This window comes from Syngnathus scovelli, chromosome 7 (genome assembly GCF_024217435.2).
Source record: "Syngnathus scovelli strain Florida chromosome 7, RoL_Ssco_1.2, whole genome shotgun sequence".
NCBI lineage: Eukaryota > Metazoa > Chordata > Actinopteri > Syngnathiformes > Syngnathidae > Syngnathus > Syngnathus scovelli.
In genome coordinates this window covers 1,524,665-1,548,151 of record NC_090853.1, presented here as the reverse complement: position 1 = coordinate 1,548,151, position 23,487 = coordinate 1,524,665, and the positions used below count along the sequence as shown (strand labels likewise).

Below are 23,487 nucleotides of genomic sequence, written 5' to 3'. Positions count from 1 at the left end.
GCTTTGACTTGAAGGCGATGGTATGCTTTTATTCAAAATAAAATATAATAAAATATTTATAATAAAATAAATAAATAAACAACAACAAAGTTGATAGGGTTTCAAATTAAGCTTTCAAAGCTGGGTTGGGTTTCAAAAGAGGGTTATGGTTTCAAAGTAGGGTTCTAAATAAGGGTTAAGGTTTCAAAGTAGGGTTTCAAATCAGGGTCAGGATTGCAAATTAAGACTTCGATTTTGGGTTGGGTTTCAAACTACGATTAAGGTTTCAAAGTACGGTGTCAAATTAGTGTGAGTGCTTTAAAGTAGGGTTGGCGCGTGTGTTTGTGTGTGTTTGTGTGTTGTCCCTTCCGTCTTTCTCTCCTCATCCATTTCACAATCATCCCTCTTCTCTTTGTACCCTTTTCTTTTCATTGTAGTCTAGTTTAATAACGTCACCATGGCAGTGAGACGGTTGCTAGGCAACTGGCCGGCGTCTAGAAGGACGTTTGATTGGTGGTCGCTGTATGAGCCATGTTTTGCGTTGATATAATTTACCTCCATGCCACTAGAGGGCTCTCATGCATTGTCATGCATTGTACGAGGAAGAATATTAAAACCAGCGGTAAACTTGAACACGGCATGGGACTTGTCAAGTGCCTGGAAACTTCCAGAACTCTCCGTCACCTTATTTTTGTACTTTCAACACGTCTTAACTCCCTTATCAGCCACAGAAATTGACTATATAGGGTTTAGTCGATCAAAAACGGCGTCATTTGGATTCATTATTGTTCGTGGCGTTCGTTTGGAAATTCCAGGTGTGAGGAGGGCGAACGTTTGGGGTTGCTTCAAACCGGAGCGGCATCAAATGCTGGATTGAGGTATGTTTTTTTTGTTTTTTTTCCTCGAATGGCCATTGTTTATTGGTAAGATGCATTGGTAAGACTCACTTGGGTCTAAAAAAATATTCGTCATCTAAAATTAACTTTAATCGGTTGATACGAACTGTCTCGGGTGCTTGTTAATCTTTCTTTTTCTTTTTGTGTTTGCGGGCTTCATTGCCAAGCCAATTTACCTTTTTGAAGAGGTAAAACGCCAACTTAAAGTGACAGAACTTGGTGAAAGTGCAGGTGTCAAATATAAGACTGAAAAAAACGTGTGGTTAAATTAACACTTAAGGCATTGCTGAAAAAAACAAGCATGCTAGAAAAACAAAGACAGTCTGAATTTGACAAACTGAATAATATAAAATAATCTATTGTGAAATTGATGGGTTCAGGGTGCTATTTTAGGGTTTAAAGACATTGTTAAGGTAGTTTCTAGACTACACAAAGCGCTTCATTGGGTGTAGATTGCAAAACATGACATCATAGCACACACTGCTGCCACCTAGACGACATTATGTGGTACTGCACTTTATATAACAAGTCATGCAAACATTAGGTACAACAGATCCATTTATGAATGACACTGAATCATCATTCTTACCTTTTATTCATCTCACAACCAAGCATTCATTACATGACACTTGAGTTCTCATTTTTCCACACCTGCCTTCATGTTGTATTAACAAAGATGTACAGGGGGGAAAAAAAGCATTGTAACAATAATTATTTCCGATAATAACAATTAATTTAATCATAATAAATACTCATGAGCACAAGGAGGTCACACCCACCCACGCACGCACACACATACACACCTACTCACTTATTTGCACAGTAGTGTAACAAGTCCAAAGTGATTTGTCAGCTGCAAGTGGCCCACAAACAAGACTCCTAAAGTGCCACTGGGACTGAGACAGTACTGAGGGGGATACCGAGGGCGGGTTGGATGCGTTTCGTGGGGGTTTAAAGCGGACTTGTGAGGTTAACGTTGCATGTTGTATTTGTTTAAAAGTCATGATGAATCCATGCTGAGGCGGTGGATAGAGGAAAAGGTTCATCGATGCCACCAAAGCCAGCTCAAGACTCATTTTGACAAAATGGAGAAGGATGGTGGATGTAAATGGTCAAAAAGGCAGCGTGTTTGAATATGGTCGTTGAAGTTGTACATATACAAAAGTCAATTTAAGAGGTGTGCTTTTTAAAGAGGAAAATTAGGGAAAAATGAAATAAAAATTGAAATTGAATTTGGAATGTACTATTGCTTCAATTGTTCATGTGGACATGATCTCATTTTAGCTATTCATTTTTATCATGAAATTATTTTTGAATTAGATTTTTCTCATGGTTAATACAGTTCCCTAATAATATTTGGATGTTTTGATTGTAAAATTTAGACTCCTCCCACTCTTAATATTCCAACTTTACTCCTGTAAAATGCTATTCCCCCCCCCCCCCCCCCCGTAATACTATTATGCAATTTTCTCTCTTGTAACATTCCAATAAGTACTGAATAAGCTTCAGAACTCCAAACTCATTAGATTTGGAGTAAAACTGAAATTTAAGTAAAAAGATTAGGTGTGCTTAAAATGACTGAAATATAAATCTGTCAGATGTTATTGCAGCAAAATGAAATCAGCCCACTCTTATTCCAAGTGGCTCAATCTTGTCGAGCTTTGTTGACCTCCAATAGTAGAGTGAACTGGCTTTTCACAACTTTGCATGACATGAGGGGAAGCAAATGTTTTGGTTCATGATACAACAAATGGGAATGTTGAAAGCAGCTGAGTTCACCTGTTGACGGAATGAATGGCTTTTTGAGGTGTTTCTGTGGTGCTCGGGTTTGTCGGGAGAATGGTGGGCGCTCTTCGTACCTTAGTAGGAGGAATGGCTTCCAGTAAGTGTCATCGTTGCTGGATTGCGGTGCAAAAAGCGGGCTGTTATGTGTACTGTTGCCCGCAAAGGGCAGCGGGCTGAATCTTCCCGCACAGAGGTACCGTGTGGTCCAAACTTTGCCCCTCCACGTCCATGTCCATCAAGTTGGGCCGCGTGGCGCCGTTGTCGCCGTCCCCCGATCCCGGGGGTCCCATGCAGCCGGCGCCCGGCGACGAGTTGAAGTTTCCGGACAGCGAGCCCAGCTTCCACGGGTCGCCCCGTGCCCGGGCCGGAGCTGGCCGGGGACGGCCGGCGAACTCCAGTGTTTTGGGTCGCTCCAGGGGGCTGATGAGACAGAGGGGAGCCGGAACGGGGGGAGCGGGGGCCTTTCGACGCTGGGGCTGAGGGAAGATGGCCGAGGGGTCCGGCAGGCGAGGGACGTCCAGGGAGTCCAGCGCACCTGCGACGTCCGACGGGATACAGTATATTAATTGAAAGAAGAAAAAAAAAGTTAAGTTAGTTAGTTACCTTTGGTTACTCTGATGATGGGTTCCCCCGCCAGAGGGGGCATGGGCATGCTTCCATCAGACGGCGTCCTGCGGTGGACAAGAGTCTGCGCCCGTGGTCGTATGGCTCCGTCAGACGGCGTACGTCTGTGCCCCCTATTGAACGCCATGGCGGCCGACACGTGGGTGGGCGTGAGCGACTGGTTGGGCTCCTTCTTGAAACTCTCTGTCCGCAAGTCCAACAGCGGGTTGAGGGAGGAGCCCGTCGGGGGCGGGGCTTGCATTCTGCCCGGCGTCAAAGGGTAGTCGTCCATGTCGGAAGGTAGGAGGGATTTGGTGGAGTTGCAGTCGGACAGCGAGGACAAGGAGAGCAGCGTGACGGACGGGGAAGGGTCCAGGGAGGGCAACGTGGAATCGTGATGGCGGGAGAGGGACAAGGAGAGGTTTCTGCTGGGGGGCGACGTGCTGCGACGGAAACGTCCCGTGCGCTGGAAAAGACTTTCCTTCTTCTTCCTCTGCTCCTCTTTTATGTCCTGCTCGTCCTGGAGCACCTAACGAGGACAACGACACGGCTTTGTCACTTTCGAAACAGTTGTCGCTCATAATGCTCCCGTACAAGCGCATACAAGACAATCAAAAATGTATATAAAAAGTCTACACACCCCTACTCAATTGACAGATTTGAGTGATATTTAAAAATACACCAAGATAAGTCATTTCAAAACTTTTTCACCATTATTGTGACCTGTGTAACCTGTACAATGTAAAGGAAAAAAAAAAAAAGTTAAAAATGAACTGAAGTAATGCGGTTGCATAAGTGTGCACACCTTGTTACAACTGTGGCTGTTTTTTTAAGGTCAGTAAAAACTGGCATTTGAAAGAGGGGTGTGTAGACTTTTTATATCCATGCAGTTTATGTAGCCTTACCTGCAGTCTGCCCAGCTGCATCAGGTCTTGGCCCAAGCCCACCGAGGCCAGCAGCGAGGCACAACCCAACAGCAGCATGTCGCTCTTCTTCCTCTGGCCGCAACGTCTTAGCGACTCCTGGTGGCTCAGCGCCGCCGCCATTCCCACGGAACCCTGAGTGGAGCTGGCGCCTGACGAGCCCACCGTAGCGGTTGCCGCGCCGGACCCCGGGGTGCTCCACAAAGACCCCGAGTCGTCTGCAGCCCCGTTGCTGCTGGTCTCGGAGGGCTGCAGGGAACCCGGCGACTCCTCCGACTCGCAGCACTCCTCTGAGGGACAAAATGGAGGATGGGCAAGTTGATTGAGAGCATTTTGGTTTAAACTCAAACAAGCGACTCACCCATCTCACTGAGGCTGGAGAAGCCCACCGTCATGGGTGCGTGCTTGGGGGACTTTCCCAGGTTCGGGGCACTGGATGACCACACTTTGCCACCCTCGCTCAGCGATTTCAGTCTGAGGAATGGATGAATGGATGCAAAAAATAAATAGCTATCAATTGTTCAATTTCAAGATGCTGGCCAAGTCCAAGGCTTGCTTACTTGTCCTCGCCCCCGACCCTCTCCCTCTGATGGGTCGAGCTGGGCCCCCACGTTCGTCCTTTCTTCTTGCCGGCCGACACATCTTCCTTCTTGCACACCGTGCTGCGGCCCCACGTCTTGCTGCCGTCGCTTGGCGTCACTGTCAAACATTTCAACAGCCACAATCATTTACAAAATGTGCTAAGAAGGAGGTCAAACTGGTTGAGTTTTTTGAGGTGGCACTGCTCCATATGATATCAGTAGGGTCTCACATCGTATGGCTCGAAGGCGAGGAATGACGCCCGGGCTGGCGGGAGGTGTGGTGCTTTCGCTGCCCGGCATCTTCCTCTTGTCCACGCTGGGCGACGCCTGCACCGTGATCTTGTGCTCGAAGCCTTTACGCACATTATCATACATTATATAATAAATATATCCAAAACATAGTTGACTGACTGGGTGCAATACTTGTTTGCACTCACCAGAGGGCAGGCTGATGCTGTTGCCGTCTCTGCTCAGCTTGAGCAGCCTGCTCTTCTTGAAGTGTCCCTTCCTCTTTTTCACGCTGGGCTTCTCCTGGTACACTTGGTGGATGATGATGTTGAGCTCACGCTCCACGATATCGATCTCGCGCTCGGCTAGCTCCTGCTCTCGCCTCCTCAGCTGCTCCTCCTGCTCTCGTTGCTCCTCGGCCGCCCGGGCCAGCGCCTCCTCCCAAGACCTCAGCTCCTGGGGAGAGACGTGAATGCTTTTTAGTTTTCTTCTCCACACCCCTTCCTGCCTTCAGGCACCTACCTTCTCTTTGGCCCGCAGCTCGTCAAACATCTGCTGGATCTCCAGCCTCCAGTCTTCCTGCAAGGAGTGGAAGGACTCCAGGGGCATTTGGAACATGGCCGACTGCTCGATGGCCAGCAGCCGCCGGTGGATGCTGGTGAAGGAGGGCCTGCTGTGGGGGATCGGGCTCCAGCACTCTGGGGGACAAAACAAGCAATCTCCGGTTACAACAACAACCCAAAACACACCAGCAACCTCTGAATGGCTCAAAACAAAAACGTTATTATTTTTTGATTATTTTTCTACTGGTGAGTGTAGAAGCGGGGACCAAAAAAAACGATAGACTTTGTATTCCAGGAATGAGGTGAAGTGGAAGAGGGCGGACATATGGCATCCATTCCGAGCCAAAGGCAGTTGAGAGAAGCGCACACGACACGACTGTCATCACACCTTCACATTGTTGCTGCTGCTGCTGCTATCAGTCCAACGCCTCAATGAAGTCACACTGACCCACTGAACGTGACATTAAAGGATAAGCATGGATGACATTAATATAAGGATGAAAAAAGATTTAGTAGCTTGACACTTTGAGTAAAGCCCTTTCTGTTTTTTGGAGGCATGCAACATGGCTTGAAGCGATCCGTTGAGATGATTGTGCATGCTCGAACAGGTTTTGGCCAGACAGCAGCAACTTTGATTTAATTCAGCCCATTAAATCAGCTATAGTGGTGAAGGTGGTCCAGCTTACCTGCTAGGAGCTGAGCGAAAGGTTCAGGGCACGTGGAAGGGACGGGAAGTGTTAGCTTGTTCATGGCCACGCCGTAAGCTACGGCTAGCGCGTCTATTTCTCTGTAGGGAACCTCGCCGGTGAGCAGCTCCCACAGCAGCACGCCAAAACTGTGACACACACACATGGAGCTTGAATGTGATGCTCAAAGAGGAATAAGGAGTGCAGCACCTACCTCCAAACATCGCTGCTCTTGGAGAAGAGGGAGAGCTTGATGACTTCGGGCGCCATCCAGGCGTACGTGCCCGCCGCGCTCATCTTGGTGGTCTGGTGCCACTCTCGCGCCAGGCCGAAGTCGGTGATCTTCAGGGTCTTCACGCTCAGGTCGTCACGCTCCATCGGCTCCAGAATGAGGACTGAAAAACGCACAATGACACAAATAACTCAAATATGCTGACTCACTATTTTTCCTTTTTTTTTTTTACTGTGACACTCATTTAAAAAATACACAATGGAATAATTGTCCAATACTGATGCTATTCATTAGGCTGTTAATGGTGTTTTGCATTGTTTGTTAGCATTAAGCTAAATGGACTGTAAAGCTGCGGTTATACAAAAAATTTCTGTCCCAAAAAAACAGCTGTTTTTTCAAAGCACCACTGTATTACAGTTATTTAAAATATTTAATTAAAACTACAGCAACAAATCTATTATTGTTTTGTAAAATTGCTGACAGCTAAGTCACCATAGCAGCACTCTTGTGTTTGCATTATGCAGCTCTTCCCTCCCCGCCTCATACTGTACGGACTTCCTCCTTTATTTCCGCGTGCGAGCCAGCTATGGAAATATTTGGAGTGTACACACTTTGCAAGTACTGGGAGGCAGGTGGAGTCTGTCTTCTCACTCTCACTCTTATCTGCAGGCTTATGCAAAGGGTGGTGGAGCCTCTCAGGCACAAACACACACAAATAGCAGCGTTTTTGTTGACATACACATAACCCTCGTCAATACACACAGCAAAAGCCTTTACGCTATAAAAGGTGTGCCTCTCTGTCCACAAACTCTCGGAGGAACCTGTTCTCGTTTTTCCACAGTCAATCCATTGGCCGATTGTGACTCATGAAAAGTTAGGCCGATTGACAAATAAATGGATGACATCGTGCATTTGGCTGATACTTTCAACGTGTCATTCGTTTTAGCACTTGTATTCGATTTTGTACAGTGTGGAGATAAAAACTATTCCATTAATGACTTTTAAAAAAATTTTTGAGAGGGACTGATACAAAAACAGTCAAAATAATTTCTCAATGTCATAATTAAAAACACGTAAACCCATCAGCTTTCCTTTAGCTTCTAGAAAATTCTGTTAAGAGCTAATATTTCTAATAATCTTAGATAAATAATTGGATTTTTTTCTGTCACTTAAAGTTTGCAGTGTCATTGTTTGCTCAACTAAAAGGATTCAATCTTTATGCAATTTATGTGCGTGTGAAAGAAAGACGTGTCAAACCACTTGACGTGTTGTTTTGGCTCAAGTGCTGTGTTATCAATTTGTTGTTATGGTAATAAGGGCGGAGGTCACGCTAGCTAAATGTCACTAAAAGTAAACAGGTTTGAAAAACAAAACAAAAGCAATATTCTAAAAGTACACATGCAGTAAAATGTTTTATTAAATTACTGTATACATTGACAAAAAAATATGATAATAAATGTAAATAAATATATAAAAATATGATAAAGCGTTTGTGGAACTTCTTGTGCTGTGCGTGCTTTGGCCACCAGGTGGCAGCAGCACACGCATACGTATATACAGCACACAAAGAAGACAACTGCTCAGTAAACTGCAACAATTGTTTACTGTCAGCTGAATTGCTGTTTGTGAATGCATCATCACTGTGATTTCCTTTCGCATTAGACACTTGACATTAGAATTCAAAAATGGAATGCCAAGATGATTTCACCGAGCTAAAAAGCCGAAAAGATCAAATACAACATAATATTCTGGTAGCCGAGTGTAGACAAGCATTTCCATCCCACCACATGAACATTTTAAACCAGGAACGTAAGCAAATAGTTATATTTAGCAGTATAAAAGGGTTGCCATGGCGCCAAGTCAGCGACTCAACAAGTTCGTGTATCACCTCCCACTGCCACCTCCAACACTTTGCTCCATTTTACCACATTCCACTCCAATAACATCTCTTTTGACATGCTGGCATAAACTGTGTTACAATGCAACCGGAAGCATCTAAACATGGCCAATAGTGCCTTTCATTGTTTTTATTTATTTTATTTTTTTTGATGGAAAATCAAGTAGCCCAAAATGGCTGGAACAAATGAATGGCATTTCATTTCAATGGGTAAATCTTTATCATCTGCCTTCCCTTCCTCTAGTCTGCAAGGAGACAAGGAAGCAAAAGTGTTGGTGCCTCGATGGTGATGATGAAAAGGCCGGCTGGAGAAAACAAGGCCAAGGAAGGCGGGCGAGATATCGCAGCTGGGAAACTGGGGCAGAAAAAAAGGTAAGAAAAAAAAGAAAGAAATGGACGTTTGGGCAGAGAAGCGACATGCACGAGCAGGAAGGAGGATAGAAGGATGGGATGAAAAGATGCGGAGGTAAAGAGGACAAATGACTGGAGGCTGAGCTTTTGTCCCTCTGCTGGCAGCACATCGTGTCTTTGTGTCTCAATGACTCCCGCTACTTTTATGCTCCTGCCTTTTTTCAATTAGAGTTCAAGCCCACAAATGCATCAAGCAAGAAATATGCCCTTGATAATAATATCAAATAAGTAAAAAATAAATAATAAAATAATATAATTTATAATAATTTAAAATGGCAATGTTAATGAGCAAAAAATAAAAATCATTTAGCATGTATTGTATATTTAGTTATTTTCTTTCTTGTGTTGTTATTCGTCTGTTCTCATAATTCCCGCTGCACCCAGAGCGACACGGCCGAATGCAGACTTCAGAAATGGAGCATGGCAAAACAAATAGTCAGCATCTCCACCAACGGGCTGCAATAGGAAAACATTGACCCTGTAATAGCTTCTGAGGCTCCACATACAATTTACTGTTTAACATGGCCCAGTTGATTCTAACCCCCACTTAGAATGTGCAACATTCACGCAGTATTGTCATTACATCTTGTACCACTTCCAGTTAAAGCCTTTACGAGCATCTTGCGGGTCTCTTCCCATACAGCGTGTGTTACTGATACCCCAGTTTGGCTGGACCAGCACCAGGCGCCGAGGCTGGGCTCCAAAGCGCCGTCGCTGTAGCACACTCTTACCCTGCAGTCATTCACTTTGTCTGCACACAAACGCAGCTGCCAAGTTCGTGTGACTTGACCGCCCACCTCTTTTGGGAAACTTGGGAGCTTTTAAATGCAGAGGCTTCTTCTTGGCTCTTGGGAGTGATGGAGTGTGTGCTATGAGATGAGAGTGGGACGTCACTTTGAATTGAATCCGTTTATCTTAAGCTACTCTCAATACAGAGTATGACAGATTGAGCCAGTGAGAACTTGAGTTGAGCCATTTTTGTCAGTTTTGAGTGCATGAATCAGGGATGGGCAACTGGTGGCCTGTGGGTGACTTGCGGGCCCGACCGCACTCCGAGTGGCCCCTTGATCGTTTTTAATAAATGAAAGAAAACATGTTCTTTACATTTTCTTTTTTATTTTATTTTACTTGTATTTTATTTTTTGCTCAAAAAGGTTTTAAAACACTAGTTTACGCTGATTGATATTTTAAGTATTTAAGTATTGAAGATGGATGAAAATGTCATTGCCATTTACTGACATAAAACCGTAAAATATGATTTTACTTTCAATTATTCTCCTATTTAAAAAAAAAAAAGATTGAGCCCACTCTCAGTAGCTCAATTGCTATCCAAGTGCCCCCATGCGTGTGGCTAAAGTCTCCGTGGGCCAGCGGGATGCCCGGCACCCGCTCCGTTTGGCCCGAGTCGACACTCGCCGTGCCAGGCTGCTGGCAAACAACAACAATGACCTTCTAATAGAAGAGTAAACATACTAATAGGCCAGGAGGTACAACCGAGGGGGAACTCAGAGTCTTCACTGAGGCAATCCAGCAGTACCATTCATGTCCTTTTAAAATGTCAGCAATTGTCTGAGCTACGATTCAGTTTATTATTTCCACTAGTGAGTGTCGGAGACCATTGGATATAAATTTGGCAGTTTCAGTTTTTCTATTACAGATTTTTTTAATATGGTGAGAAAGGCCCTTGTATGAATATGCACATTGGCCTGCCAAAAAAATGGAGCATGAGAATGTGTGTCAGAAATCTTGCAGGTCCACAGGGAGTCTGGTCTGCACTGCAATGCAGTAAGTAGAGTGAAAGAGGTGGTGGGGGGTTGTTGGTTGGTTGGTTGGTTCCAATCAACTTATTGACCAGTGGGGAAAATAGTCACAGTTGCTGTTGTGCGCGCACGCATTTGTGTATTGTGTTGGGATGGTGTGCACTTGAGGCTAATGACTGGTGTCAGTGTCAGTACAACGCCATTGAAACATCTGCTTGTGTTCACACGGCAACAAACAGGACAAAGTGCAAGCGCAAGATCATTTCTGAAACTGATACGAGGCCAACGTGGGCACTAATACTAATGCAGCGATGTTCGGGAAACATGCAAAATACTCAATATGAGTATTTATTTATTGCAGCATTAAGAACCCTTGACAAAAAATTGACCGCTTCATTTTCTTATTCTTCATGTTAGATCCATGAAAAGGATCAAACTAAGTTTGCTTCATCCTTTTTTTTTTCCTTTTATACAATTCCTTACCATGCTATGTGTCCCTCATTATGGCCTGTGGCATGTTTCACAATGTTACCCTACACAAAAGTCAAACTGGTGTTATACATGTCCCCATAGCGGCATTCATCCCTCCCTCCATCCCTCCCTCCCTCCCGTCCATCCATCTCTTCATTCCCATTCGAGCCTCCAGGGGTTTTGAACATTCCTGCTTTGCTCCTTGCTTGCTTGCCTGCATCCATGCCTCCACTCTCTCATTCCCTGCCTCAAGTTGCCCGTGGCTTCTCCTTCCTCCTCCTCCTCCTCCTCCTCTTCCTCCCCTGCAGTGACTTCTCTGCCACTGTGAGCCATGCTCTCTTTCTGTCTTGGGCTGCGGTGTGAGAATGGGGTCATTGTTGCTCTCTGGCGATGTGTACATGTGTTTGTGCTGTATGTGTGTGTGTGTGTGTGTGGTATGGAGAGTGTGGGCTCCAGCGCCAGCGTGTCCTGCTGTCCGACCTCCATGCACACACACAAGGCCACATATTCAACGCACTGTACTGGATAAGAGCAGAGAATACACAGATTGTTTTCTAATTGTTCTCGAATCCACGAGGACAGTGATATGATGTTAACGGTATCTTATTTCCTAAAAAAACTGCTCGCCCTTCGCACTCGTCTAACTTAGTCACCATGTCCAGCACTCTCGGAGGGATTAGCCGGCCACCCCTCTAATCCTTTTCCTCAACAGTCCCGTTTTTCTTTATTCTCACAGCCGCGTCGCGTTATAAAGGCTAATATCTCGCCTCGCTAATCTGATTAGCGGCTAATAAAACACTTACCGGGACGGTCGCTAGCCACGTTAAGTACGATTAATCAAAAAATAGACGTTTGTGTTTTTGTTCCCGATGAAATGAGAGAGTTGACAAGCCTGCCTGGGGACATGAGGGCTCCCTCTATTCAGATGAGTGTTGACTATGTAAACACGGCTCCCATTTGAAGCGGTAAGAACAGCATGTAATGTCAGCCTGGCTCACGCGTCCGGCCTCATGCGAGCGTGCATACACGCACTTTTGAAACAATCGCTAGAACAAGTGTTGCTCCATCATAACAGCTTTTTTAAATGGTCCGTGCAATTATTAGGTAACATTTGATCCCTATCATAAAAGCAATATGAGGATACGGGCGGGGCACACCAAAACAGAAATGATTTTTATGAATATTTAAAGTTCATCATGTCACCCACTTGTCCTTGATTCGAGGAAAAGGAGGAAAAATTATAGGACAGCTAAGAGGCGAACGATTGTTTTTGAAGGCAGTGAATGTTGCAGGGTTTGTTCAAGGTCGCAAATGTTTGTCAGTAATTTTAGTCTATTTTTTTGTGATGTCCCAGATGCATCCTTCAAATCTCATATTTTGACATTCTTAATTAAAGGAACATTTCATAGACGGGTATGATGAAGCTTTCTGACGTGATGAGTAAACTGTATTAGTGCGTAGCGATGACAATGGCCACTTTATGCAATCTAGTGGGACCGGTGCCCTCCGTGGTTAAGAAACCTGAGGCTGATGCGGGATCAGGGTGACAGGTAAACCATGACCACGAAGCCAACGAGTGGCCTGCTCACAAACGTGATGTGACATCACTCGAAAAGAGGTCATGGTAATCAGATTATCCCCCGGCCAGACTATACAAAAGTACACTGGCGTGACTTGTAAACTACGAGCGGATCATTTTTAGAGGAAATCGTACTTGTGAGGCAAAAATAAAACTCCGTTTTGAAAAAAACAAAAACAGTTTTGGCTTTTGATGACTTCTTTAAAGAAGCATGGAAGGACCAAGGAAAGTTTGAGGAGAGACTCCGGGGACGCTCACCCGTGCCAAGCGGTGGATGGTTTGAAGAGGACACCTGAGAGCGCTGCACCCGCTCAATGAGCTGAGGTGTAACCCAAAACGGAGATGAACCACTGTTTACCCCCCTGCTCTCCCCTTCTCTTGTTCTTTCCCGTCACTCGCATCACTCACGCTTTATAACCTCCTTGCATGGACCCCAGAACACTTAAGCTTCACAATACACATATTTATTTATTTAATTTAATTTCAATCATTTTATTATTTTTATTTATTTAAAATATATTTTCCACGGCGGGGTATTAAGAGCGGGTTCGAGACTTGACTAAAACAGAGCGGCATTTTGGTTATTTACAAGTAGACAATAGCCTAAATTAGGGCATTGACATTTAACGGAGCGGCCGATAGAGGCTAGAAGCTGCGTGACTCAGTGGCACAGAAGCAACGTCATGTATAATCGTATCCCCATGGTCACATTTGGTCACATTTATCGTTATTGGAGCCACCTATGGGAGAGGAAAGACATTAAGATGATCTTTCCTGCAGATCAGCAATGTAGTTGTTTACACTACTCTTTAACCGTCTCGCCCTTTTAAAAAAAAGAAAAAAGATCCCTTTCGTCAGCATCCTGCACTCTCCTCCCACACTTGTCGTCTCCATCCCCCACCATCAAGCACGTCAGAGGAAATCAACGCACGCCGCCGTCCACATCTCCCATGCGCTTCCATGCGTTCACGCTTTTTGTGCCATTTGTGTGATGCGCTAACAACTGCGTCTTTAAAACAGCAAGTAGCACAAAGGACCAAAAATAGCACAGTGAGTTGCAGAGCAGAATTGCTCTCCTTGCGTACGCACGGGGAGGAGCAGATGGGTGATGGCGGGAGAACTTGGCCAAAGGAGACCAGAATTTTGACTTCCCGGCATTTATGTGATATTACATGATGCAATATTAATTGTGTCGTAATATCAAGGTCAGCGAGTGCATCATGGATTGTGTATTCAGTGTAGTTCCTAAGGGTCAATATGTGTTGTGACCACAGAGTGAACATTAAAACCGCAAACATGTCACTAGGACAGGAAATCAATACAGCCATATTGGTTGTGTTGTTGAAGATGGAAATGCAAATTGCTCTTCCTATTGCTCCCATTTCCTGACTCTTTAAAGTTCTTCAAAGTCATTAAGACTACAAAGAGATGGGTACTCACTATTACTGGACTTGAGGTCTCTGTGGATGATGGGTACAAACGCCTGGTTGTGAAGGTAGTCCATCCCCGTGGCAATTTGCACAGCCCAGTTCACCAGCACCCTCGGGGGCACCTTCTTTCCAGCCAAGGCTCGGTTGAGGGCCCCGCCTCTGGCGTATTCCATGACCAAGCACAGATTGGGCTCCCGCAAGCAGACCCCGCGCAGGGCGATGATGTTAGGGTGCCGGAGCATCCAGAAGAGTCTGGCCTCCTGGCGGACGCTCTCCGCTGTCACGCTGATGTCTTCATCTGGGTCTTGCCTCGCAGCCTTGACCGCAACTTCATCCCCTTGCCAAATTCCTTTGTAGACCTTCCCAAAACCACCCGCTCCGATAACCTCCTCCAGGAGCAGTTCGGAAAAGTCCACCTCCAAAGGGCACTCGCCCACATCCACTGTGAGCTGCTGGTAGTTTGGAGCGTCCCCCTTTGTCACATAGTTACTGGGAAAGATACCCACCTTATCCTGGATCTTACCCGTCCACCAACCCTCATCGCCAGAAACTTTAGAGTCTTTGGAGAGAACTTCCAAGAGGTCCCCGCGCCTCAGGGTCAACTCCTCATCTGCCGTGGCCTCGTAATCAAACACCGCCGTCCAGTAAGGGTTGAGCGCCGTGCAGTCGTGGTGAGACTCCGGGGAGCCAAAGGATGAGTTCCAGCTACTGCCGTTCTCCACTTGCATGACCGGGGCAGGGCACATGAGGGGTGGCGGGGTCATGGAGGATGCCGTGGAAGGGATGAGACACGGGGGAGGTGGGGAGCAGCAACCCCCACAGCTGGTGCAGGAGAGGGGGGCCGCCATGTTGCTCACTCTGCCGTACGGGTTCATGTCAACTCAGGCCCATCAACGAGGCGTCCGAGACCACCGGTAGCGGGGTAAAGGGAGTCAGCGGATTAAAGAACCGGGAGTGCCGTGCCCCCATTCCCGCATCTTGTTGAAACAGATAACGTTTCCGCTCGTGGTTGTGGAGCAAGCGCGTATTCCCAGAAGGGTCAGGTCATTCAGGTACAATGGACATGAGGTCAAACTCCAAAAGCATGAGAGTATCCCCGCTTCCCGACGGACATTGAATGGTGTGTGTTGGCTTCTTAAGGCATATCCCGTATCCTTTTTAAAACACTGGCTTGTAACTTCTTACAATAATCTTTAATATGCTAAGTGTTCATGTAGATCGACATTAGAAGACAAATAGGGCTCCATGCTGTTTTCCATGAATTGTGAGAATCCAAAAGGGACTGTCATTGGAATATGCTTGCGGGGGGACTCACTGTGGTTTAGACTACCAGTAAAAATGACAGACCCTGACAGAGCCGAGTGCAATCCTCTGAGTGGGGGTCCTCATTATCCAGTGTAGACGCTCCTCCCCCGTCAGCCATCTCCATGAGGCATGGGTGGCTGAATGGATGGATCTCTATTCTGTGCCCTACATCCCAAAAGTCCGGTCCGGACTAAATCCTGCTGCTCAAACGAACCCCGGACAGACTCCATCAATCGGGGGTCCGATCATATTAATTAATTCAATCCGTGGCTGGAAAGCAGGTCAGTGTGAACACAACAAACCCTGGAATGATGGCGAATGGACGTCTCATTTTTGTGTTAGCTTATCCATCAGTGAAGGAGAAGGAGTCTGTAAATGTCTGGGGTGGGGGGGATTTCTTAAAGATAGACAGACACTACCACAGGATGAACAAATAATTGATCAGCATCAACCATAAGATGCACCATAAATTAAGGCCACGTTCCATCCTATAATATTTCAATAATAATAGTGATTTAGGCCACATCCGAATAGTTGACTATGATAAATATTCACCGTAACCCGACCTGCACCGTGGGCATAGCAACATCCATCGACTTGTTATGGGCGTGAGGCTGCATCCACGCAAGCCTGCGTGAAGTCCCTTGTCTTGCCAATCATCCAGATGTCCAAAAAAGCTCCATCGGTATTTAGACACGTCGAGCTGTCAAAAACACCGGGCGAATCACTCCTCGTCTGAACAAATCCACCCCGGCTGACGTGCACTTGGCTCAAGGCACAATTGTCCGGCCTGTCGCTGACCCACGGAGCAAAGAGCTGTCGGGGGGGCCAGTTTGTGTGCATATATCCCATGAAGAGTGGAGAGTATCCGGGAAGACACAGCGCGGTGGAGGACGCCTTTGGTCTGTTCGAACCGGAGCGAGACACTGAGCGGCCGCCGCTGGTGGTGGCGATGACGTCCCGTTGCACTCTGGGTAATGTAGTCTCAAACCCTCTGTCGCTGACCTACATCAATGTGGCAGCTCATGAATCATTAACGTGGGCACAATACCATAATAAGGGATTATTGACAATTACCTCGGCAGTTTGCTTTCATTGCCACATTGTACAAATAGAACGTCTCGATATTGGAAATTTAATAGCATAATGCACGAGTCAAAGCCCGGTCATTTATTTTAAAGACGTATGAATGTCAAAGATTCTAAGCTACATGACCTCCATGCATGTATAATGCCACGTCGGCCATTAGTTGAAAATGGATGGATGCATATTGCAATCTTCACATTAGCATAACGAAAGCTAATTATCTTATTTATACACAGTATTAGACCACCAGTATCAACAGAGTAATTTACGCTGTCAAATATTTTTGCGCGACACTGACATCTGGTGTCTGTAGAGTGTAGTACAATCACACGCATGTCTATGACGCACTAATATTGTGGGAAAGTAAAACCGAAATGTAAAAAAAAATGAAGAAAAAGACGGCGTATGTGTTTTTTTTATGTATTTAGTTGTCGACCAATATGGTGCTGATGTAAAAATGTTTCACATAAACGCATGGCCGAGCGCTCTGCCTTTCAACCAGAGGGTGCCGCTGTTGACCCACGATAGGACATTAGAAATAAGCGATCAATTAGCGTGATTAATTCACCGAGCGTTTCCTTCACGTCAATCGTAAATATGAAATACACCCTGTTACTTTTACGCTGGAAATCACCGATGATGCACAAAATGTAACATTTCCACTACCTATTTTACAGACTATTTACTGTCCACTTTGCGTCGCAAGCCCATTAGTGCTGCCCCCTGGCCGTGAGCTGAGTCTGCGCATGCGCGATGTCGTACAGCACCGATCCGCGGTCCGCCGTGGTTTCGGTTGAGCATTCTTGGCAACGTCTCGCTCAGGGAACAGCAACTGGAGGCTGCTTGTTTTTTTCTTACCATGACTGGAGACTAATTTTAATGCCGCTCGAGTGGGTCTTCGCCGCAATTTCATAAAGGTAGGACCTCTTTTTATTGCTCTTTCTGACAGTTTCAAGTGGTCCGACTGTGTTATATTTTTAAGCGGCGAAAAAGAAGTGGCGAGTGAGCGAGCTAGGCAAACATTGAACTCGGGGAAGCTGCCCGAAGCAGCCAACTTTCAGCCAAATACTACTCGTTGCGTCTTTACCACCTTTCGACTCCACTGGGATAAACGCTTCGTGAGCGACTCTTCACGCCCAATCACTCAACCCTTAACCATTTACTTAAGATAAGAGCCTTTGCTTTACGCCGGCTACTTTTATTAACTGCCCTCAGAGAGCCACTCTAGTCCTCATTCTGCGCATGCTCAGTGCGCTATGCAGATCTCCTATTTGTAGTTCTCACCACCTGAGTTCATCATAGTCAGGTTCCAAGCGTGCACGGCAAAACTACAGCGTAGACAATAAGAGCTTTGTTGTTGTGTTGGGGGGTTGGCCGATTCCCCCCCTCCCCAAACACGAACGAGCTCTGCATGTTGATTAGTAGGTTGTGCAGGAATCGGAAGTTGCCTGTGGCAGGCGGCGTGGGAAACGTTGTGCATATTCGTGGTCGACTCCAACCCGACCCGGTTTACCTGGATAGATTTCGTGCAACATGTTTAGAACTGAAGGATTGCTCCTGCTGTGGCGTGTTTGGACTTGTGCGGTTGCCTAAAGACCTGTGTGCTTATGTATACAGATGAGAATTTGGCAAGTTATTATATACTCTTGAGTATTATGGTGCTGCCGGGGTTGTAAACAATCTAGCTTCCCAGGTGTGCACTTCCATTAAAAGAAAAAAAAGGTATCATTCTGAGCAGGGTCATCAGCATTTGACAGTTTCAACTTTGCAGCTTTTGCATATATCTCATTCCCATGCCTGTGGTTTGGAAAATTTGGTTTTCTGTACCTGATTCAGATGTACCTGACCGTTGTGTCTCACCTGTAACATAACTGGTCTTCAGTTGTGTTGACTTTTAAGTGGTTATTGAAAATATGATAATGTAAGACACGTGCATTTACACGAGGGCAGCAACAACTTTGTGGTCGAAACATCAGACGATGGTGGTGCTAATGATATGCTAGCGCAGGAAGAATCTCGTAAAATGTTCTTGCTGTGAAAATGGTGTTTTACTTCTTGCAATGGAAGGAAAATCTATATATGTAAAATGTTATTTTGCAGGCAACGTTTGAAGTATCATTTGAAGTGTATCAACTGTCTTCCATATAATTTTGCTCAAACTCCCAAATTTGGTCAATTTCAGAAGTTCCACGGTTGTTATTTAACTTAAAACTACAAGTGGCCTTGTTTTAGGAGGCGACCCAGTTCTCGCAGTTATTCTGTGGATGGTAACAGGACCCAAAGAGGCTTAATACGATTCATTTATAATTCATCCCTAAATGTCAGTTACACCTGAGCTTTTGCTTGTTCAGACATGCCCAAATCTCTTCATTGGTTTCTTGAAAGCTGCTTACAATGCAATCAAAGAAGAGCAGTCATCTATTCTACCAAAATATCAAAAGGATATCAGCAACCTGCACTCGTACACAAACAAAGCGTCTTGTCATCAGGAAAATGGAATCCGGGCCACCCACGTTGCACCTGTAAACGTGGCGTGAATCGCTCGACGAGTACGGGTAGGCTGGAGGTGACTCATCCACTTTTGACTTTGTTCTGCTCTTCACACAAGCAGTTCTGTCATTCCCATTCTGTGAGTGAGCAATCTCTCCATAGGGATGCCTCGTGACATTTTTCAAGACACGACAGACAGCGTGTTGGCACGAGAGGCCACGTTGAACGCACCGACTTTTTGGCAGACCTCCTGGTGTTGCCTCAAAACTGTTTTTGTCCTCGTCTTTGCACATCTTGGGAATGGGTGACTTGGGTTACTATGGTGAATTAGGCCACACACGTCAAACGCACATTAATTAGCATCATCACAATTATTACAGAATTTTCCGCACACACAGTGAGGAAGACACCTTAGGCCTCCGATGCCATCTGGACCGTGTCATTGCAAACTGACAGCTGCATCGACGTGGATGGGAGCGGTTTGTTGTGTGTGTCTGGGTGTGTGAGACCACTGCTGTAGATATAATTAACTCGAAGACATTTTTGGAACAGTAGATTTGCCAATTTATTAGATGCAGGCTAAAGCTGACATCATCTTGTTCTTTTGGCACAAACTAGTTCAACCACTCTCATAAACGTAAATCAAAAAGATAATCAATTGTGTGCCTCGATGACCAATGACATTTTACTCAGGACAATAAAATTACCTTGCAACTTCCTTTTGGGGTCCAAGAGTTTAAAAGGTTGAATTTGTTTTGGAATATGAATTAAGCAGTAAAATCTACCTGTTTTTATCCATCCAATCAAGTGATGGGTGCAAGCTGAGCTGTGATTGGTTGTTGCCTAAGCAGGCACTGTGATGTCATTTCCAGCCAATAGCAAGTGTCAAAATGGCTGCCACCTGAGATGGACAGAAACTGGTGCATTTTGCTGCAAATTCATCGTCTACAATACTAATAACTACATAGGACAGTAATAACCATTTTTTGACGTTCCCTTTAAGTGTGCTAATCGATTACATGCTACATTTACATTCATATCCTTTCTAGAGATTTTTATAGAGACCTTGATTTGATTGGCAACCAATCGGAGCCAATCACCACGCTGTAGCGAGCCGTGCTTACATGCATAACGAGGCCCTACGTTGATTTAAAATGTAAGCTGTGAAATATGCTGCAGCGCCATCACTCTAACGTGAGCAGGTTGTGCCATTAGACCCGAGCGCGCCTTGTACAGTTGACGGTGAAATAGCTTTGGGCCATTATCAGTATTGCCGCAGCCTGTCATCACTCCCTCTGATGTATTTGTCCCCGGTGAGGGGGTCCCGTCCATAAGTCAGCGTGTCAACAGCCACGTGATTTACGCAAAGTGACGTCTGTCCGCAGCTATAAAGTTAATTCATCAATCGAGCTCTTTCAGATGGCAACGGATTGAAAATGCCCTCAAGGTGTCATGTGCTAATCTGTGTGGAGGAGGACTGAGAATATCACGCAATGACCTCAACGGGTCCTTTTTCTACATTAGCGATAATGGAAAGGCCGCTCGCTCGCTCGCTCGCTCACCGCGGATGTGAAAGTGAAATGCTTCTACCAGACGCTGCAAAAATCCCAGACTGCTTCCTCCTTTCCTTTTCGACTCCCCCGTGCCGGTCGTGTTCGACTCGGGGTAAATATAGCCTGTTGCTTCTCGCCAGAGGATAAACACAGATGTCGAGGCGGCGTTTCTTGCCGCAGGTCGGCCCCCGCGTCCTCCCACTGGTCAGCTCCGGCCGCAGAAGCAGAGCCGTCCATCCGTATGTCCGCAAAGACACTTCAAACGCAAAAAGTGACTGAAATATGGGCCCGAGGGAACGCGTACGCCACCGGATAATAAGCTCATTTATTTACACAAGGCTACAATATTACGACAAGACGGTGCCGAAGGAACATTTCCACCGGCGGCGTAATTGTAACGCTTGTCAATTCCTTAACGCTTTCATATCACTATGGATGTATACACACTTGCCTCTGTCATGTGGGCAATAGTGACGTCAAAGGCTCCAGAGATCTGAGATGATAAAAGCCACAATTGTTCATTCATTCGACAAGGATGATGCTGTCTTGTTCTGGAAGCTTCCAAAGCGTTAATATGAATTGTCACTATTTACTGGAGAAAGGCACGTGCCTCTTTTTGCTGTGCGATGCCTTTATATTTATTTCGGAGCCGACCCGAGGCTTGACCAAAATGGCCGATGGCTAACAGGTGGTTTATGTATGTATGCGTGCGAGAGAGTGCCTTGTCATGTCGCAGACTCGACGCCATGCCAAAATAGTCCTGGAAGGAGCAAATCCTGGATGGATGACATCTTATTTGGCCTACATCTGTTTTAATGGAGAGAACAGGAGCGAATTTGGCCAGACACACCCGTACATCATTTCATCCATGTTGCGTCTGAAGATCACTTGCAATGTATTTTCAGTTCAGTATCATTGAAGAGTAATAAACTAGTGGCAAAATTCATATCATAACAGCTGGCTCTAAAAATGTCACGCCTTAGGTAATAACCAAAAACTGTTAGTTTTTGTGGTTGACTTGTTTGGACAAAACTAAGGCTGCATTTGTTCTCCAAATTACTGAAGTAATTCGATTCCCTCTAAAACGTTTGTGACAATATCTGCCTCGAAGCTTCTCAGGGTTTTCCCAAATAATGCTCCAAAATATCTCAACCTCAAATGTGTGATATTGTTTACTGATGCAAAATTATTTTTTATTTGAATACTCAAATTATTTTTTATTTGAATACTCAATTAATGATCATGTCATAGGTCAGTTACATATAAAAAACAAAACAAATATATAGTTAATTATGCTGGCCAGTTGCTCGTATAAATTTTCTGCCCCCATCTTGAGCACATTTTTGTTTCCCGCCGCGAAGCAATAATGACCCCATACTTTATAGTCCCCTCGTGTGAAATAGCATCAGCGTTGTATTTCTCTTCAACTGGAGGTCAGGCTGCTGTTGGACAGGAAGTGTGTGTGCGTGCGTGCGATGTGAATCACAGGCATCAAGGAGAGCAGAGCTGCATCCTTCAGATTGAAGAGATTACTCACAGGCCAGGATGTGAGTAAAACACAAAACAATCTCTTTTGGTCTCTCGTGTGATAATGCTCTCAAATTCCTTCCCAATCATTCTGCCAGTCAGTCCCACTTAACATTTGTTTGCCTTTTTTTTTTTTTTTTTGGTCAGCCTCGCTGCAAAAACATTTTATGATGCAACATGAAAAGTAGTTTTCCCTTTTATTAGCTCCGCCTCTTTTGCCACTCACATCACGAGTCACGATTTCCGACCGTTGAGCCCCCATTGTCTTGTCTCGCTAATTTAACGCAGCATGCGGTCATTCCACAAATGCCTCGTGTTGAACTTTTTTTTTTTTTTAAGTTACTGGATAAGAAAAGGAATTCTTTCCACCCCCGACCCCCTATTTCCAAAATCAGATTCGTCACTGTCATGCAGCCGATCCACACAAGCGCCATTGATGTGCTGAAAGAGTGAATTATGTTCATGTGAAGGCTCGCAACTATGGATATCTTCATTTGAGATCCACCAAATTCCAAAAGCAAGACCACGCGGAGATAACAGAAACGTATTTTGGTCACGGAAACTCCAAACAATTTGACAATTGTCAATGTTGTCGCCACGATTGACCTTGACATAAATGCCGATTATCCATTTTGCAACTTTTTTTGCTGTCTTCGAATGTGAGCAAGATGACTTAATTCCCAGCAAAGTGGGAAGAAGAAGGAAGTGACACAATTTTGGGTGTATCTCCACGCAACATTAGGCCTCGCTATCATCGTGGGAGAAAAGCAGACGGACAATTTAAAGACGAGAAGGTGGACACAGACTCAAAAGCATAAATTCAAGCCAAGTCATGTGATACCTTCTCCCCCCACCCACCCCCCTTTTGTGTGTGCTCGCCCGTGAACTCCGCAAACCGAGTTGTGATTAGATAACCGTCTGTTTGTGTGTGTTTGGTAAAGCGCCGCACGAGAAACGGCAAGAACGAGACGAAAGAAGCGGCGTACAAAAAGCAGATGAAGCGGCGCCATAGAAAAAGGTTCCGTTAATGTGATTCAATCCTCAGCTAGCGCGAGGTGAGATCCTCAGCGGGGGTATCGAGTGTGTGAGCAGTGTGTGTGAACCCGCAGGTTGGAATACACTCGCTATTGTGCGCTCACGTCTCTGGAGATGTTTTTGTATCGCCCAGTGGATTTCCTTTTTTTTTTGCAACCATTCATGAAAAGGCAAAAGAGGGCAAAACTGTTTTGTTCGCGCATGCTAGCAGGTGACTAGCGTGTTTGCAGAAGGTCACCCGCTATTAGCTCAGCGCCACAACCTTGTCGCAAACTTTCCCCGTCTAATTCCAACAGCTGGAAACCAGTTTGTGTTTCGGTTCTGCTTGGCTCATTCCGTCTTGTTTCCACGATTGGTACCCCCTTTTTTTTTTTAAAGACTATCGCAGGTCATCAAACGTTTCCCGTCTACGCCTGGAGAACAAGTAGGCCAGTGTCTGCCTTCCAGAGCGAGTGTGGGCGTACCTA

General features: G+C 45.5%; 2 protein-coding genes and 1 long non-coding RNA gene across 4 annotated transcripts in view; 2 read left to right on the top strand and 1 right to left on the bottom strand.

Moving 5' to 3' along the window:
* The first annotated feature begins 550 nt into the window (after positions 1-550).
* On the top strand, positions 551-9,887 carry LOC125972691 (uncharacterized). The gene is made up of 3 exons (XR_007482887.2): positions 551-857; positions 8,618-8,745; positions 9,428-9,887. It is a non-coding gene; the product is annotated as an uncharacterized lncRNA (long non-coding RNA).
* On the bottom strand, positions 2,352-16,285 carry map3k10 (mitogen-activated protein kinase kinase kinase 10). The gene is made up of 11 exons (XM_049726552.2): positions 14,035-16,285; positions 6,459-6,639; positions 6,245-6,393; positions 5,518-5,693; positions 5,205-5,451; positions 4,998-5,120; positions 4,747-4,885; positions 4,548-4,660; positions 4,169-4,476; positions 3,264-3,792; positions 2,352-3,195 (listed from the first exon to the last, which is right to left on the bottom strand). The coding sequence occupies exons 1-11, from the start codon at positions 14,897-14,899 to the stop codon at positions 2,801-2,803; spliced, it is 3,225 nt and encodes a 1,074-aa protein (XP_049582509.1). The 5' UTR covers positions 14,900-16,285; the 3' UTR covers positions 2,352-2,800.
* Positions 16,286-17,168: 883 nt separating this feature from the next.
* The window catches only part of sipa1l3 (signal-induced proliferation-associated 1 like 3), a 32,820-nt gene continuing 26,501 nt past the window's right edge, over positions 17,169-23,487 (top strand). For both annotated transcript variants that reach the window (XM_049726551.1, XM_049726550.1), the window contains exon 1: positions 17,169-17,332. The gene's annotated coding sequence lies outside the window, so the exon portion shown is untranslated. The remainder of the gene's footprint in view (positions 17,333-23,487) is intronic.